Source organism: Thalia democratica, chromosome 5 (assembly GCF_965202585.1).
Source record: "Thalia democratica chromosome 5, ktThaDemo2.hap1.1, whole genome shotgun sequence".
NCBI classification, from domain to species: domain Eukaryota; kingdom Metazoa; phylum Chordata; class Thaliacea; order Salpida; family Salpidae; genus Thalia; species Thalia democratica.
The window spans coordinates 55,553,217-55,570,413 of record NC_139169.1 but is presented as its reverse complement, the minus strand read 5'-3'; the positions used below and the strand labels follow the sequence as shown (position 1 = coordinate 55,570,413).

The 17,197-nt window shown below is 24.7% G+C and overlaps 1 protein-coding gene across 1 annotated transcript; it reads left to right on the top strand.

Annotated features, from left to right (window-relative positions):
- The first annotated feature begins 6,035 nt into the window (after positions 1 to 6,035).
- On the top strand, positions 6,036 to 15,494 carry LOC145836644 (uncharacterized). The gene is made up of 13 exons (XM_082944430.1): positions 6,036 to 6,059; positions 6,334 to 6,443; positions 7,437 to 7,590; positions 8,740 to 8,880; positions 9,656 to 9,766; positions 9,834 to 9,993; positions 11,286 to 11,421; positions 11,538 to 11,721; positions 12,117 to 12,269; positions 12,956 to 13,110; positions 14,744 to 14,829; positions 14,917 to 15,163; positions 15,335 to 15,494. The coding sequence occupies exons 1-13, from the start codon at positions 6,036 to 6,038 to the stop codon at positions 15,492 to 15,494; spliced, it is 1,821 nt and encodes a 606-aa protein (XP_082800556.1).
- Positions 15,495 to 17,197: the final 1,703 nt, after the last annotated feature.

Below are 17,197 nucleotides of genomic sequence, written 5' to 3'. Positions count from 1 at the left end.
GTTTAAGTTTTACTTATTATTCTTTGTGTATTTATTGAGATAATTATTGTTAAACATATTATACTTTTTTTTAATATTTTTTAATTTGTTTAAATAGTAACATCTAAAACAAAAATTTAAGTAGTTTAACACATTTTTTATTACATTATAGATTTTAGTATTGTTGACTCAGCAAATATGCAAATCAGACTGATCTTTAAATAAACTTTATATTACATAATAAATTTATTTTATATAGAACCTGTTGAAATTAATTCTATTCGGTAACTTGCTGGGAACGGGTCAAAAAACTATGACATCACTTTAGTACAGAATAACACTTTAGCACGGACTGACATTTTAGCACGGTGTGACACTTTAGCACAGAGTGTCACTTTAGCACGTAGTGACATTTTAGCACTGAACTGAATCTATTTTGATTTTTTTATGCTTAAATAATACTTGTACTATTATGTTTAGAAATCTAAAAACGTACTATGCAACATGTAAACTAAAAGTTAAGAAGCTTTAAATAAGCTACAGTGGAGTTTAAGCTAGTGGTCTACTGGATCCGGTCGGATCCTAGCTGAGATTTGGCCGAATCTGGATCCAGTTAGTTTGGAAATATTTTGTTTTCCGCGATCATATAATTTAAGTTTTGTATACTTATAAAATTATTCAAGCGAAACAGACTAATCAAACCTTAGTTAATTCAATTATTCGTTGTAAACATACATGTACATACATCCTCCTAAGCACCCTGTTTTATTTACACGCTTCAATTGATAATTAAAGATTCACTGTTTTCAGAAAATGACATAAGTGTGTTAATAGCCAAGGCCCGTCAAACTGTTGGCTACTTTAATCATTTACAGCGTGCGAGAAACTTAAAAAATCAGGTTCATCAGTGTCAATGCAAAAAGCCTTGCTACTTATAAAAAGTGTTTAAATAAGATGGAACTCAACAAATTTTATGCTGAAAAACTAGAAAAAATGTTGTTCTACAAACAAGTGTCTTAAACTTTAAGGCTATGAAATGAGAAATAAAAAATCATAATTGTCGTGATACTGGTCAAAGTGGTCAAGTTTCTCTAGTACTGACTAATAAACCTAAAGCTCAACTACCTAAACATGTTCCTAAATTTTTTTTGTCGTTATATTCTACATTTAAATCGGGTAAAAAGTGCAAACAATCACGAAAGTGAGCAAAAAGATTCAGTTATTCAAGAGATTGAGAACAACAACAATATTTATTGAACGACAAAAATAACGCTCAATATAGTTAATCCTAGGACCTGGTCTATGTTAAAACCTTTTGTTTATCGATTTGTACGGCGTTTGGATACAGTTTAACTTTATGTCTAGAAACCTTTACTTTTAGTGGTATGTTTTTCATAATGTACCATTATTTAAAAGATGCACAAACACGCACATTTTTAGTATTTAATTATTAAACTTAGAAGTGATCTACCTGATCTGAAGACCGAGATCCTGATTTAAAAAAGTTAAGGTGCAATAATTAAGAAAAAAAGGAACAGTCTGCATTTTTCTTAAAACAACACTTCTTTGAAGTATACTAAACTTCAAGTTTAAATTTTTATACATTTGTACTTAATTTTGTATATCGCTAGCAAATGAGTCAAATCATGAATGTTATAATACAAAATTAAAGTTAAATATATATGACTGATCATTTACCTGCTTATTAAAAATTGTTGATAAAACTACCTGACGTTTGATAAGTTCTATGTTTTTTCATTTATGAAAATAACAAACAACTCTAACTTATTACTAGGAAAAGTATTCAAGCTGGGACAAGCTTTGTTTTGGAAATTAAAAAATGAATACTTTTACATTATTATGTCAATACGGATGATGCTCTTTTTGAAGCTAGTAAACTAAATTACTTAATTTTAATTAAAATAACACTTTTATTTTGTAGAAAATCGGTGCAAATTGAATTAAAAGTTTCTAAATAAGAACACTGAAACTATTTTACCACGGATGGAACTGTTTTGCATTTGTTCGGAACGTTTTATAATTTGATATACATAAAAAAATATTTTTTATTACATTGTTAAGTGTATTAAGTGTTTTGAATTTTTATTTAGGTCCGAGTTGTCTGTACACAAGATCACAGTTTTTTTCTGAAAAGCTTTGATTTGACAAGCTGCTAATACGGAAAAAATAGCTTTATTTAAAAACTATTCGCATAGGTAGGCAGCATTACAGAAAACTTGGTTTTTAATAAATTTTAGCGGTAAGCTCTTAACTTGTATTGTAAGTAACATAAGATACACTTTTTTTATATATACTGAGTCCTTTAATAGATACCTCAATTACAGCTAAAAATACGACTACTATTTAGACACAGTACCGTTTAGTAGATATAAATACAAAGTTTTAATGATAAAAAATGCTTTCTACTAAAATTATTTAGTTAAAAATAGGTTCTAAAGGGTGTTTTAAAAAAACACGTTTGCTAAAACTAAACTAAAACTATATATTGAAATAATTCGCATACTTTAAAAACGTTTTGTTAGTTTTTTTAATCTAATGAGTCTGAGAATTCAAAATAATTATATATATATATTTATTTAGTAGCGCACGTAAAATACCTTAGCTTTATAAAGTTTACTAGGATGTCAATAAAAAAACGTGCATGAATTACATAATTAAATTTTTCTTAATTTTTTATTTCACAAAACAATATAAGAAGTTTTGACAAAAGTATTCAATAAATTTGTTAAACTAATATTTAAAATACCTTTTGAAAACAATGAAAAAAGCAACAAAATACATTTATATTAAAGTAATTTGTTTTAAGTTTGTTATTTAACCGTTGATTTTCAACTTTTAAAGATATTGAAATATGAACTATTCAAAAACGCTTAGAATCGCCTTGCACCAATTGGAATAACTTTTGTATTAGATGATTTTTTTTTAGTATGAATCACCAAAAAGATTAGAATCTTTGCTTTCTAACCAAAAAATTCAAAGAAATATCTAATAATTTTAATTTGCTATTTCAAGCTGGCGGCCCACTGTCAGATATTTTCGAAAGAAAGTATGTAAATATTGCTTAATAAACCATTCAAAAAACACAGTCTTAAAATTGTAGAAGAATCAGGACTATTACAAACAAAATTCTAGAATTATCTTTAACAACTTTAAACTTAAGCTACCAAACATCAAACTATTCATTACTTTGTTTAAATACAGTTGCATTTAAACATTTTTTTAAACCCATACATCTATATGATAAGGAATATCCCTTTAGTTATGTAGAAAAGACTTAACAACACGCTAAAACTCAGTTTATTACAGATACAACTTAGTTTATGATAAAACACATATAAAAGAAAACTAGACACAATTATCTTAACCCCCGTTCACCTTAAAAGTTTAATAAAACAATAACCTGGTAAAAGTTTTTTTAATTACAACCACTTGTATGAGAAAATTTTAAACCTAAAAACAAAATCAATTTTAGAAGAAATTAGTAACACACAAATACAAACTATTTAATTAAAGACAGAAATATTAGTATATGTAATTTAAGTATCAGTAAATGCATAAAAGAACCATGGAAGTTATATAACCAATTACTTACAACAAACTTTATGTATATGGCTACTGTCAGCTTAACTTTACGTTGTAACAAGGGAATATTTACAAAAAAAAAGCATTCCACTGTGCTATCAAACTTTGTGTGGAATCTAAAAGACAATTACAATATAGAATGCGAATTATAAGGAGTACAAGACCTAAACTCAGTTCAGAAACGGCTATAAACTATGTCTTTAAAAAAAGTAAGTTTATTTTCACAAGGTTAAATTATCCTTGTGAACTTGTTTGTTTCAAATTATGCAATTTAATTGTTTTAATAAATATCGAAGATATGATATAAACTAGACACTGATAAGAGCTGCTTTAATACAATTTAGTTTAGAATCGTTTTACACATTTTAGTTAGTAACGTAAAGAAAATTTGATAAAAAATAAAAAACAAACGTAATTGAGACCTGTGCCGTAGTTCATAACTAAATACAAAAGTTATGACTGAAATTTGTATATTTAGTTAATTTTAAAACCTAAGCAGCATAAGTATGCGTCAGTATCATTATTAGAGAACAAATTCAATATATCTCAAAAGTTCATTTGCAGTAGTTTTATTAATGAAAGTTGACCTAAAAACTTCTAAAATTTACTGACAAAACTTATAAACATTCGCCTTTAAAATCTTTTGAAGTAAAAAGCACTTGTAGTAGTATTATTTGTAACACCTTTATAATGTTACTTTAAAATGAAGAAAACGTAAATGATTGTTGTTAGGATAATTGAAAATAGTTTAAATGAATTCTTATAGTTTTAAATAATAGGTAAGATGTTTACTTAAATTCCCGATTTTTCAATTAAAACATAGTTAACTGTTTATTTCAGCTATTGATAATGATTAGCTTTATTATTTGATAACAAAAATTAAATCTATATTACACAAACATTTCTAAAAAGGTAAAACACACATTTCAAATGTTTTAGATCATAAGAAAACAGTAATTGATATTTAATTTCGAACTAAAAAAACTAATTCTAAAAACTGATTTAAAATAGAAATATGAAAAAAAAATATGTTAAAGATGTATAGGATTATAAAAGAAACTATAACTTATTATTTTATTTATTTGAGCATGTATAAACATAATAAACTTATATGTTGGCCTATTTTTAAAGCTTATATAAAGTATAACTTTTTTTCGCAAGTTCTTTTTTAACAAATAGAATAAATGTAAACATATTGCACATCATTTAATAAACTCTAAGTGTTACTTCATACAAGCCTGTAGCGAAATTAAGAACTTAATTATACAGACTAAGTAAAGTAATAAATAGAATTGCGTTTTTTTTATATATGAATAAAAAAAAATTCTGAGAATTCAATTTATGTTTGAAACAGAAAATTTAGCATTAAGTCATATTTTTATAATCAGATAATTGTAACATAATTAAAATTTAAACGGTATACTTTCTACACAGAGTACTAAAAAAGTATTACAATTGAGAAATTAAAGGACATATATGAAATAAAAGTTAGTTTTACTTAAGTTTTACAAAACAGTAGTGTACTAATATTTTTCTACTAATTAAATTAAAATGTCTCAAACAACTTTAAATAAAATATTTGTCTTTGATAGAAGGCAAAGAGATTAAAGTTGTTACGATGACAAAACACAACTTCGGCATTGTTTACTTTTAGGAGTGTCACGCGTTTCTTTCATAAGCTTATTTCTTTTTTGTTGTTGTCTCCTTTTTTGTGCTAACTGTAGTAAGTATATTAATTCATTCAAAAACTGAATATAGTAACTTTAAAAATGGGTAACATAGTAACTAATCCATCGTTAAAAGAAAAAAACACTAATTTTGAAGAAAAAGTAGGCTCAAAAAATACTATAAAGTCAAGAAATAATACTTTAAGTGTTAAAGGAGAACCAATTAAAAGGTTGAATTCAAATAAAGGAATTAAAGTAGAACGACAAACGAAAAATCTTTCCGAAATAGAAAACACAGTTATGACAGAACAATCGGAAAATGCTGCAAAAGTTTTAGAACCTGAAATTGTCTTAAATAAAGAAAACACACAAGACAAAATACTTGAAGGTGTTTCAAAAATATCCAAAGAAAAAGGTCTTTTGAGATTTTAGACTTTAATTAGCAAAATAAAACTTGTTAAAACTTTCTAATATTCAATATTTTAAAGATTCATTAGAGAAGAAAAATGCAGTAGATTTTCAAGAGTATCCGGAACTTAAAGGTTTTAGGTTTTTAAATTGTTTACTTATGCTTAACAAAAAAAAGTTTAAACTGAAAAGTATCCATTAAAAATTTGACTTAGTCTTAAAAACTTAAGATTATATATTTTTGTATTATTTTATTTTGTAGAATGTTTAGTTCATATCAAAACCTTGCTGCAAAGCGTGTACAGAAACCTTGACAAAGATACACTAAGTAGAAATATTAGTTTATCATCAAGCCATGCATTCGAAGAAATATACAATATGTATTTTGAACTTCCAAAAAGGGTTATTCATTATACAATGATTTTTTTCTTGTTATCTACTTTATAGCTTTAAAAATTTGCTTAATTATATTCATTCTGTAAACAATATATTTTTATGTAATATTGTATTGTTCAATAAATAACATCTACATAAGAAAAAAATTATACTAACTACTTTGAATTTTGTTAAAAACTGGTCGTATAATTAAATTATTAATAAAAATATTAGTTATTACAAAGAATTAAGTTTTAAACTAAAGTAAAACAGTAACTTAATCATTCAATAAATTAAAAAGTGTTTTCGAAACTTGATTGGTGACACTTTAGCCAATGAAGGAGCAGCTCACCTTTTAACGGCGTATATGAGTATTTTATCAAGAGAAGGAACCGAATATGTTTTTGAAGGGTAAGAATAATAAATATAAACTTAACTAACTTAAAATAGTAAGTACTTAGCTTATAATGAACGATTTAAAAAAGTGATTTCATGTTGTTTGTTAAAATACAATTTTTACTATTTTTTTGTTCAATAATTTTTCTAAATATTTTTTTCCATTTTACTAACAAATGAAAAATTGTTAGGTTTTAAATGAAGTTACATATTCTAAATTTAATTATATAAATTTGTATAAGTACAATAACATTCTAAAATTCAGTAACTTAATTTTAAAGGTTTACAACGAAGACAAGATTATAAATGTAAAATATTATGTTCGAAGTAAAAACGATTTTAATTGTTTATAGTACAAAAATATTTGTTGTTTATTTTAGAACTATTAAGCATAATAGAGTAATGATAAATTGCTTTTTTTTATTAAGAGTTTAACAAAGTCAAAACTAGATATTATATAATACTTTTAGCAGTCTATCAAACAAGCATTTAAGTCATTAAAAAAATAACTAATGCTAAATCATGAGTATTCAATATTAGCTTTCATTATTTTTTACTAAGATATGTTACTACATTTAAATCTTTAATTGGAATAGTACATCGGTTAGAACTAAAAAAAAATAAAGTTAAAAAAAATAAAGTTTAGATAGTATTTTAAAGAGAATTGAGTTACATATTGAAACCAACGCCTTATGTAAAACCAGTTTTAGTTTTGTTCATTTTAAGCTTAGGTATATTTATCAGCTATAAAATACTTGCTAACCGTTTTCAAAAATGGTTACATGACAATTCAAACTATGAAAACTAAAATTCCCACAAATCAAACCTTTAATAAGTATTTAAGGGGCCACATCTCAAAAATTAATGCATGTTTTAAATAAATTAAAATTATCAAGAGTTCCGATTTATTAAAACTTGACTTGTCAGAATTTTAGTTGTCGAGCACCCATTACAAACTGTTTTTTATTTTCTTCATCTTATGTAAACTAGGTTTTATACTAAAAACAGATACAAATACCAGTGTATGGAAGTTATGAGAAGTTTATGTTGGAATTACTCCGATGTGAGTTTCAAACTGTGCGATGAATTCAGTCGAGCAGGAATTCTCAATCTTATGTACAACGACTTGAAGAAGTTTAAAAATACCTACAAAACAAGTGAAGTTGGTTCAATAATTAATTTTACAGTTTTTTAAACAAACTGTTTTATATTGTAATGGATGACGTTATCTAAAATGTGACTCAAAAAGTATTTAGGTTTGTTCAAAAAAAAAAGGTTTGAACTGATAACTCATTCAAGAAGTTAAAATGATAACGGTTTATTTTTGATATTATATATGTTTTAAATCATAACTATTTTACCACAAATTGACTGTTTTTTATTGATTTTAATTATCTCATAAACTTTTACTAACGATTTATAATAACCTTTATAATATTATAATACCTTATTTCATCGTGTGGTCCTAGTTTACCAATAATATTTAAGCAATACTTCTCTTTATCTTACACTCGTAAGTATGTACAAATATGTAAAACAAACTCTACAAGCTTTGGGCTTAGCTAAAGTTCGTTTATAGTTACTACTCACATAAACACTATTCATAATTATACTTGCTTTTTTTCTAATGTGTTTTAATATTTTATAGACTCCGTAGATCTGTTCTTAAATTTATGTGAGAGCAGTGAAACGCCGTTAGTCGGAATAAAGTTTTGACACAAAAACATCTGTGGTATATATAAATATTTTTTTGATTTAGCTGGCTGAAGATTAATGCGTATAGTCTTATGAAACACGTGTACCAGTATTTTGAAATCTTATTTTTCTAATAAATTTTTTAAAAGCCCTTCAAGTGTGGCTCAGTAGAAGGTGTTTAAGTTTAAATAACAACCTTATTTTATATATGTATATTTATATATATACTGTTTATTGTTTCAAACTTTGGTTATTAAAGTTTTTTTTTTTCTAATCTACATTATCTTTATTAAAGTTAAAGTAGTTCTATAATAGTTAAATGAAGAAAAAAGAAGCTTTTTACGAAGTATTGCAAATTAAATTATAAATGGTTAAACTGAGAACTGTACAAGTGTACTGTACATTGTACATACTTTCTGCAAAAATGTATTGAAAGTTTTATAGTTCAAAAATAAAATGCGACTTTCTTAAATACTTTTAAGTTTTACTTTGTTAGTAATAGTTGTTATTTGGTATAGAAATCTTAATAACCTATTAATTTACACAAGTTTTAATCTTAAGAAGTTAAATTAAAAAATTTAAAATAAGATATAAGTACAAATAGATTCTTTTGTAGAAACAAGGATTCATCGTGGTTTCAGCAATGAGTATAATCTATAACTGTGCTAAGTCTTCTGAGAACATTAAGTATCTAAGATCAATGAAAGGGCTACCTGAAGAAGTGTTATGGTATTCCAAAAACAGCGATGGTCATTCAGTTAGTAAAAAAAAACAGTTATCTTTATGATTAGTGTTCGCATTTAGAAATTAAAGTGTATATTTCATAGAAATATTTTATCAGATTTTTAAAGTTGTGTTTCTAGTTATGTCCTGGACAAGACGTTAAAAGGTATTCCACAAGGTTTACGACTCGAATACCGAAAGGTTCTTCGTGCACCAGGTCCTTTGACCAAATATTTTGAGTATCTTTTTTTTTGTCGTCAAATAAACTTATACTGTAAGTACTAAAAAAGATAACATATTTAATAACTTTAAGTGGCTAAAACAAGTTAAATTTAGAATATAAAAAGTAAAACAGTAGTAAATAAAAATATTGTGTATTCCTATTGAAGTATATTATAAGACACTCATTTTAAATAAATACCTAACACTAGATACCGTAAAAATACTTTGTTACTTCACTTCGGCTTTTGAAAATATTGTATACAAATAAAAAGTGCTAGTTTATACTTGATACAAACAGTATTTGCTACAGATTTAGTAGTCTGTAGTATACAGGTTTGTAAATTTTTGTTATACTTATTTAAATGTATGAAATTAGGCTTAATATGTTTGATATTTTTTGAAAACTTACAAAACTTAAAAATTTCATTGAATACTCAATTTTTACTATTGTTTAACTTGTTAAAGTAAAAAAAAATAACGTAAGGTTTGTGTAATTGTAGCTTATGTAAATTAATTGTTAAAAGAAAATACTATGAGTTTATTAACATTTTGAATGAAGTTAGAAACTTCAAGATCATTTCTTATAGAAAACTAGTGTACTTAGTCCGCTAAGCACAATGACTCTAGCGTATGTGGTTGATGAAGAAAGCAATCATCTAATAACATCCGAGGACGAAGTTATTACAACCATCATTAGGGTAATTAAAAAAATATATACTTACTTTCAAACTGAACTTTAATTTTAAAAGAAAAAAAAAACTAAAGTTGTTCCAAGGATCACTTACGACTAAAGATCATTTAATGGACGGATTTTCTGCTGCCGAGCTTGTAGATGGACTTAAGAAACTTGCAAGCAACAAACACAACAGCAATAATATAATGAAAAAAAATGTCATGATACCATTGGTAAAACTCTTGCAAAGTGGTATGTTGTTTTGTTGTAAAGAAATACAGTTATATGTCAGTATATATACTTTTGTACATAAAATAATTTAATTATTAGAGTAAAAGTTTCTAAAAGTAAATTTAATACTCAGCTATATTAGTTTAAATAAATAAATTCTCACAAATAAAATATAAAAATTGGTTAAATAATACAAAATTTCTCTAATATTTAAATGTAATTAGTTAACTTGTATCTAGGTTCAATATGTAAATACAAATTTCATCAATCTGCAAAAATGACATGAATTCGTTTTTTAAATTTTATGAAATTAGTTTTAAACATTAACAAAAATTTGTTAAAGTTGTTTAGTGCTTGGTAATGTTTTTAGAGCTACTTAGATAAAATTCTTATAAATTTGTTTATTAGTTCAAGGCGAGTTTTTATCATAAATTACAATATTAATTTTACAATGTGTAAATATCAAATAAATATTCTAGTAGCAAAGAATAAAGAACTAATTAAAAGTTATAAAAGTAATTACACTTATCGACGACTTACAACTTACATGAGTACTTTATAAAATAGGTTAGAAAAAATTAATCTGAGATTCTATTAACGAAACCAAAAAATAAAAACCTGAAAATATGGTTTAATGAAAACAAGTTCTTAAGAATTTAGTTTTCTTACTTCTATAATTTCAAAAGTAAAAACAATTGTATATATTTTTTATTGAACAAAATATTTGGTCCTAGGACCTGGTGAACGAAATAACCTTGCAGTTATCGAGTCGTACTTCACTGGATATCTTTTAACGTCTTGTCCAGGACGTTAACTAAGTAAAATAAGTTATAAAAGGCAACATTTAAAGTTTTGTAATTGTTTTAAAACATCTATTAAATTTTCTTAAAAGATTGTTAAGGTAGTATGTTATAGATTAGCTCAACTACATAAAAATTATAAGTGTTTTTATTTTGGTTGCATGATTGTAAATATATAAAATATGCTTTATTTTTTAAAAAATAACCACTTTATACAAAACCTTTTGTTCATAGTTATCTTAGGAAAATATTTTTGTACGTTTGTTTTAAGCTTTGTAACTGTGTACGTTATGTTTGATTGTTATTTCATGTGATAGGGTCTAGTAAAATCACCTTAATAATGAAAAAAATGTCGACTTCAAATGAGCGTATTTAAGTTTACCTAAAGACTACAAATCATAATTCTAGTTAAACTTACAAGTTTATACAAGTTTTATAAAGTTTTATTTATTTACGATTTTATATAAGATATACTAAATCAAGTAGTCTAAATTTATTCTAACTGTTTTACAGGAAGTGAAACTGAAAAAGTTGCTGCAGCTAGACTAGTATGGGTACTTGCGTTTAACGATGCAAACAAAAAAGAAATTACTACTGTACACCAGGAAGTAATAACAATTTTAAAAGACTTGAAAAATAGCAAAAACAAGTAAAATAGAATTTTCTTTAAAGAGTTTATATATTGACTATACCTCAACATTTTTTTCTTTTTAGACCTCACTTTTATTTTACAACACTACTATTATTAAACTTACGTCTATTCAGAGAACTTAGTAAAGTATCGTCTGGAGCTTTGTGGGTACTTCAATATGACTCTAAAAAGATAGCTACGAAATTAAATAAACATGATGGTCATCTTAAAAAGAAAAAAAAGAGGCGGAAAATGAGTAAAGAAAAAAGTTCTAGGGTTTTGTCAATGCCAAGTTCTACAAGAGAAATAAAAGTGATGGTTTGTTAAAACAACAAAAAAACTTATATATTAATATTAGATATTAGATATTAATATATAAGTAGTTGAATGTAATAAAAATCATTTTACTTTTAGCTACATAAAAACTTTGAAAAACCAAAACACTATTTTAATTTAAATACCTAAACAAGTAACAATTCAAAGTTTGATAAAAGTTCTAACATGACAAAAAATAGTTTTATCTTTTAATCAATTGATGTTTTTGTTGTTTTTAACTTAAATTTAAAAACACATAATAAAAAATGAGTAAAATGTTTTATACAGAGCATATGAAAGTTTTAATACTTTTATATGTATCCATATTTATTAAAAAAATAGTTTAAGCTTAGGAATTTTAGTAATTTATAAAAGTCGTTCATGCCAAAAAAATACAGGAAACTAGCTCTTCTTCTGAAAAGGCAGATGAGTCTGAGGATGAGAAAAAAGATGATGAGCTGAATAAAACTATTAATCAAACTGATACATTAAAAAATAAAAAGCACATAATGATCAGTTACCAATGGCATTACCAGAAGCTCATGCTAAGGGTTAGTTTGATATTAATCGAAGGGTTTCTATTTCCAATATACAACTTTGTTTTTTAGAAAGTTTGTTAGTTTCAACGAACAGTATAGTTCTTTTCCTTAAAACAACAAACTAAGCTTGTGTTTAATAAATACTGCTACTAAACTAATAAATTTATGCTTTCATAAAAAAAATAGAAATAGAGTAACAAAATGAGTAAAATAGCAAAATATAGTCAAAATATCATGACTTCAAAACATTAAAGCAGTATAAAAACTTTAAACGTGATGTTTTAACAATATGTTTTTTTCAAAAACTATGATTAGGTTTATCATAATTTTTGACGTCTAATTAATTTAGTTATGTCTAAACTCAGTAAAAAATACTATGTATTCTAAGACAGTTTTACAAAACCTGGCTTAAGCCATTTACTTATTATTTTTTTTGTCATATGATTAGAATTTTTTGGAAGAAAAATATTTTTAGCTTTTTAATTTTTAGCTCTTTTTGATAAAAATTTTAGAATATGTTTCTTGCGTATTTAAGTTTTACTATTATAGTTTTATACTGACTTAATCAGTAAAACTAAGGTTAGTATTGTATTATTTTTAAGTGTTACAATTTGTTTACTTTCAAAAGTAAAAAGACTATGTTTTTATTAAAGATGCAAAAGTACTAAAACTTTAGCTATTTCAACAACTTATTTTAGATAAAAAGTTCATTAGAAGAGCAAGGATATCGCGTTTGGATGGACGTGGTTGAAATGGGTGGAAGCACGCTGCAGAAAATGGCCCAAGCTGTCGAAGAAGCAGAAGTGATTCTGGTGGGTCTTTCTCAGAGGTACAAGGACAGTGTCAGCTGCAGGTGAACGTTTTGTAGATAATATTTTTAAGGTTAAAAAACAGTTAAATTTAGAATATAAAACTCAATATAATTTTTTTACTTTAAACAATTGAAAGAAGCGTTTATACAACATATTTATTGTTGTATATAAAAATATTTTTCTGAATAAAAATTTTTATTAGGTGCATAAAGTTATTTGGTATGGAATGTAATCTTATTTTTGTGATTGATCGAATGTTTTAATTTTATTTTTTTAGAATAGTGTTAGCAAAAAATTAATGATGAATAAAAAAAACTAAAATATTTATTTTGAATAACTTTATTGTAAAATAAAATATAAATATATAAATATATTTTGGTCAAGCTTAAACAACTTTCACAACTGTTAAATTTAATTTTATAAACTAAGGATTTATAAATAAACCTTTAAAACTATTTACAAAAATTCAACTCATAAACAAACAAATTAAATTGTTTAATTTTTATAAATACATTAGACCATTTCTATAAGCTAGATTGTCACTAAAACTATTTTATCTTCGATATTGTAATTGTTTTTAAATATTACTCTCAGATTTTTCAAATTTAACTTTAAGCTTAACTAAGCACTATTGTTTTTTAAAATAAGTTATAAAAAATTAACATTAACAAAATTTTTACTAACACAAAGTTTCACCGAGAGGGGTTTCATTTTAGAAATTTACAAATATGATAATTAACACTGATGAATAATTTTTATGGTTTTTTATATTTATTGAGAAAATTGAAATAAATTTACAAACTGATAAAATTTGCATTGCTCTTTTGCAGCAAAAAAATATTATATAGTATATATTAAAAAAGCGTATGTACAATAACTTTTTTCTAAAATTGTCTTTTAATAACAGTTTATTTGGATAAAGAATCACTATCATAATAATATTTAGGCTTTTTTATCTAGATATTGTTTCAAAAATATACTTAGGTTATATTTGAAATTACTTGAAATTTTATCTATACATTTAACAATGTTTCATAGCTTATGCTACATTTAGATATTTTACATTAATAATAAACTAAAATTTTAATAGCATCAATAACAAAACTACTAGTTGTTAATTAAATTATTTGTATTTTCTTAAGCATGACATTTTAAGTTTTAAGTATACTAGAGTAGTGTAGTCTCATTTCTAATGACAACAAGATTATGTTAATCAACATAAATTTATATAAAAATTAGAGAAATTAACAAAAAAGCATTTTAAGTCGTCAAAAGGAAGTAGAGCTTTTTGTTTCATAAAATAAATTTTGTTTTGTAGCAGATAAATGAATACTAGGTTAATTTTTGTAAATAGCTTACTATTGTGTATTGACCGACAAATAAATTCTCAAAAAGATTTTTCTAAGAATTTGGTGGAAATCTTTCGGTTGTCAAAGTTATCATTTTACTACAATCTAAAAATTATTAAAACTATGGTATGTTTTTTTAAATGAAACATAAAGCAACAATGGATTAATACAAAAAACTTACTTTTTAATTTTTACACGTTTAGTACTACTAAGACTTAAAAATTTAAAACGTTATCCACTACAAAAAATTATCATCATCCGAACTTCTTTTAAAAAACCTTACTTTAGGATAAATAAAAACCACTATAACTTAGAATTTTATTAGAACCGAAGCTGAATACGCGTACAAACTGAACAAAAATGTCATTCCTCTGCTATTAGAGAAAGACTACCAACCTGACGGATGGCTAGGTACAACTTATTGTTTTTTATGTACCATATTTTTAACTGAAATTTTATTATTCACTTTCAAAAAATAACCATTAAAATATTTTAAAGGTGCAATCGTTGGAGCGAAGTTTTATTTTGACTTTACAAATGCTTTGTTATATAGAACTAAATTTGAAGCACTTATCAAAGAATTAGGATTAAGAGGAAAAATAATAAAAGATGAAATTTTAAACAATGCTTCAATAGTAAAAGTAGACAAAACTGAAAGCAGTCAAACGGTAGTAGACCTGAAAACTGTAGAAAACTGGAGCTTTGACGATGTGAAAAATTGGATTGTAGACAAAAATTTAAAGTCGTAAGTTGTATGTTTTTCATTTGAGAAAATTAATATCTAAAGCACATAAAAGTTTAATTAATTTTATTTAAGTTTATATTATACAGAATCTAACTAAAAGTACGTAGTACAATTTTTTTTAGCTTAATTAGATTTGCTTTGCAACAAATTTTTAATCGGTGCATATTTCAGATTGAAGTTAAAAGAATTAGATGGTCAAGGATTATTATTTCTTAAGACTCTAAGATTCGAAGCACCAGAGTTTTTTTACCGGTTTTTATCAGAGCAGATGTGTTTAAAAACTTTAAGGGAGTTACAAACTTTTACACAAGCTTTAGAAAAGTTGAGTTGAACATTAATAATAAGTAAAATATACCATTTTAGCAAGCTACATGATAAATACAGCACATTGTTATTGTTATTTTAAAACGTTTTATAAATGTGTTTAGATAAATGAATTTTTAGAATAAAAATATTAAAATCTTTACTATTAATTTAAACAACTTTTGTTTTATCCCCTTTTTTAGTTACATGAACTTGATAACATATAAAAAGTGTTTATCAGCTTAAAAGTCATTTTAACTTGCAAAGTTAAAAAACTGCATCACTGAAAAGGTAACATCTAGTTTTATGATAGTTTATGAGTAGTTTTTACAGTTATTTAAATCTTAAGTCAAATAAACTTTTTAAAATAATATCGCTAAAAACAGCTTGTAAATTATGAAAAGTCAAAAGTATATCGATCATTAAAAAAAGTATTGTTGTTATTTTAGTCATGTAATATAAACAACAGTACACTAATTGTTTTTGTGTTAAAAATATGAACTAAAAGTTTATTAACGAGCTTGAATGTAATTTTTTACAAAATTGTTGAGTTTATAAACTTTGAGTTTAAAATTTATAAAGTTAGTGATTATAACTTAAAATATAGAACCTTTTCGAAAAAAAATTGTTTGCTTTAAGTGGTTTTTAACATATAGTAATTGTATTTATATTCTTTAAATAATAAGTAGTTAAGTATTTGTAAATAAAGAAATCCAAAAATACTTTTGATAAAGTTTATAATTTGTTAATTTCCGAAAATCTAAAATTCTAATTTGTTCAGATATCTAAACCAAGTTAAAAAACTCCATCCATAACTGTAGTTAAGCCAGTCGCAAAGTAGTTTGAAGGGTTTTTGTTTTAACAAAATTTGGATAACTTAAAAACTTAAAATCTACCCTGAAGGAAAAAAAAATCAGTTTGTTTTTATTACCAAAGATTAAAAGAAGTAATGATAAATATAAAGTAGTATTAGTGTTTACCTAAAAAACGTTCAAAGTTTGTTATAAAACGACACAAGTAGATTATATAAGTATTTGTATCTATAAAAGCCTTCGACTTACTAGGTACAGGTAATGTTAAAAGCTAATGGTTTACAATGCAAATTTTTTAAATCTAATGTTTGTTGATAACAACCTATATATTTTTAAATAAATTATCACATAGTCTAATACATCAGCTACTATAAGATTGATTTTCCTGTTAAAAACTCACTATCTATTGGAAAGAAAAGTAGTAATCACCCTATTAGTTGCTAAAAAATAGTCTGAGTTTAGGCAACATCAAGTAGACCAAAGCCTTTTATCAGTAACGGGCTAACTTTCTAAAAAAAGTTTGTTCGCAGCCCGCACTGTACAGAAAACAACTTTTTAATTGGCCGTAGTTATTAAAAAATTGTATTAATCAACAAAAAATTACAATTTTAAAACAAAAAAGGATAAAATAAGCTATAATAAAACACAAAATAATAATAAGTTATTAAATTTAGAGCTAAGGCTTATCCATAAGATATTAAAACAGATTTTGTTTAAATTTCTAAGCTTATTGTAAATTAAAATTATCACGGACCGCAGTTTGCCGATTCTGATTTATATTATTTTGTACTAATAAGAATTCTGTAGATTAACACAATGGAAGTTTACTAAGAACGTCGGCTTATAAAAGAAAAACAACTCTGCTATTAAGATAAAAATACTTAAATATGTTTATATTAGAATTTGATCTTATAACTTA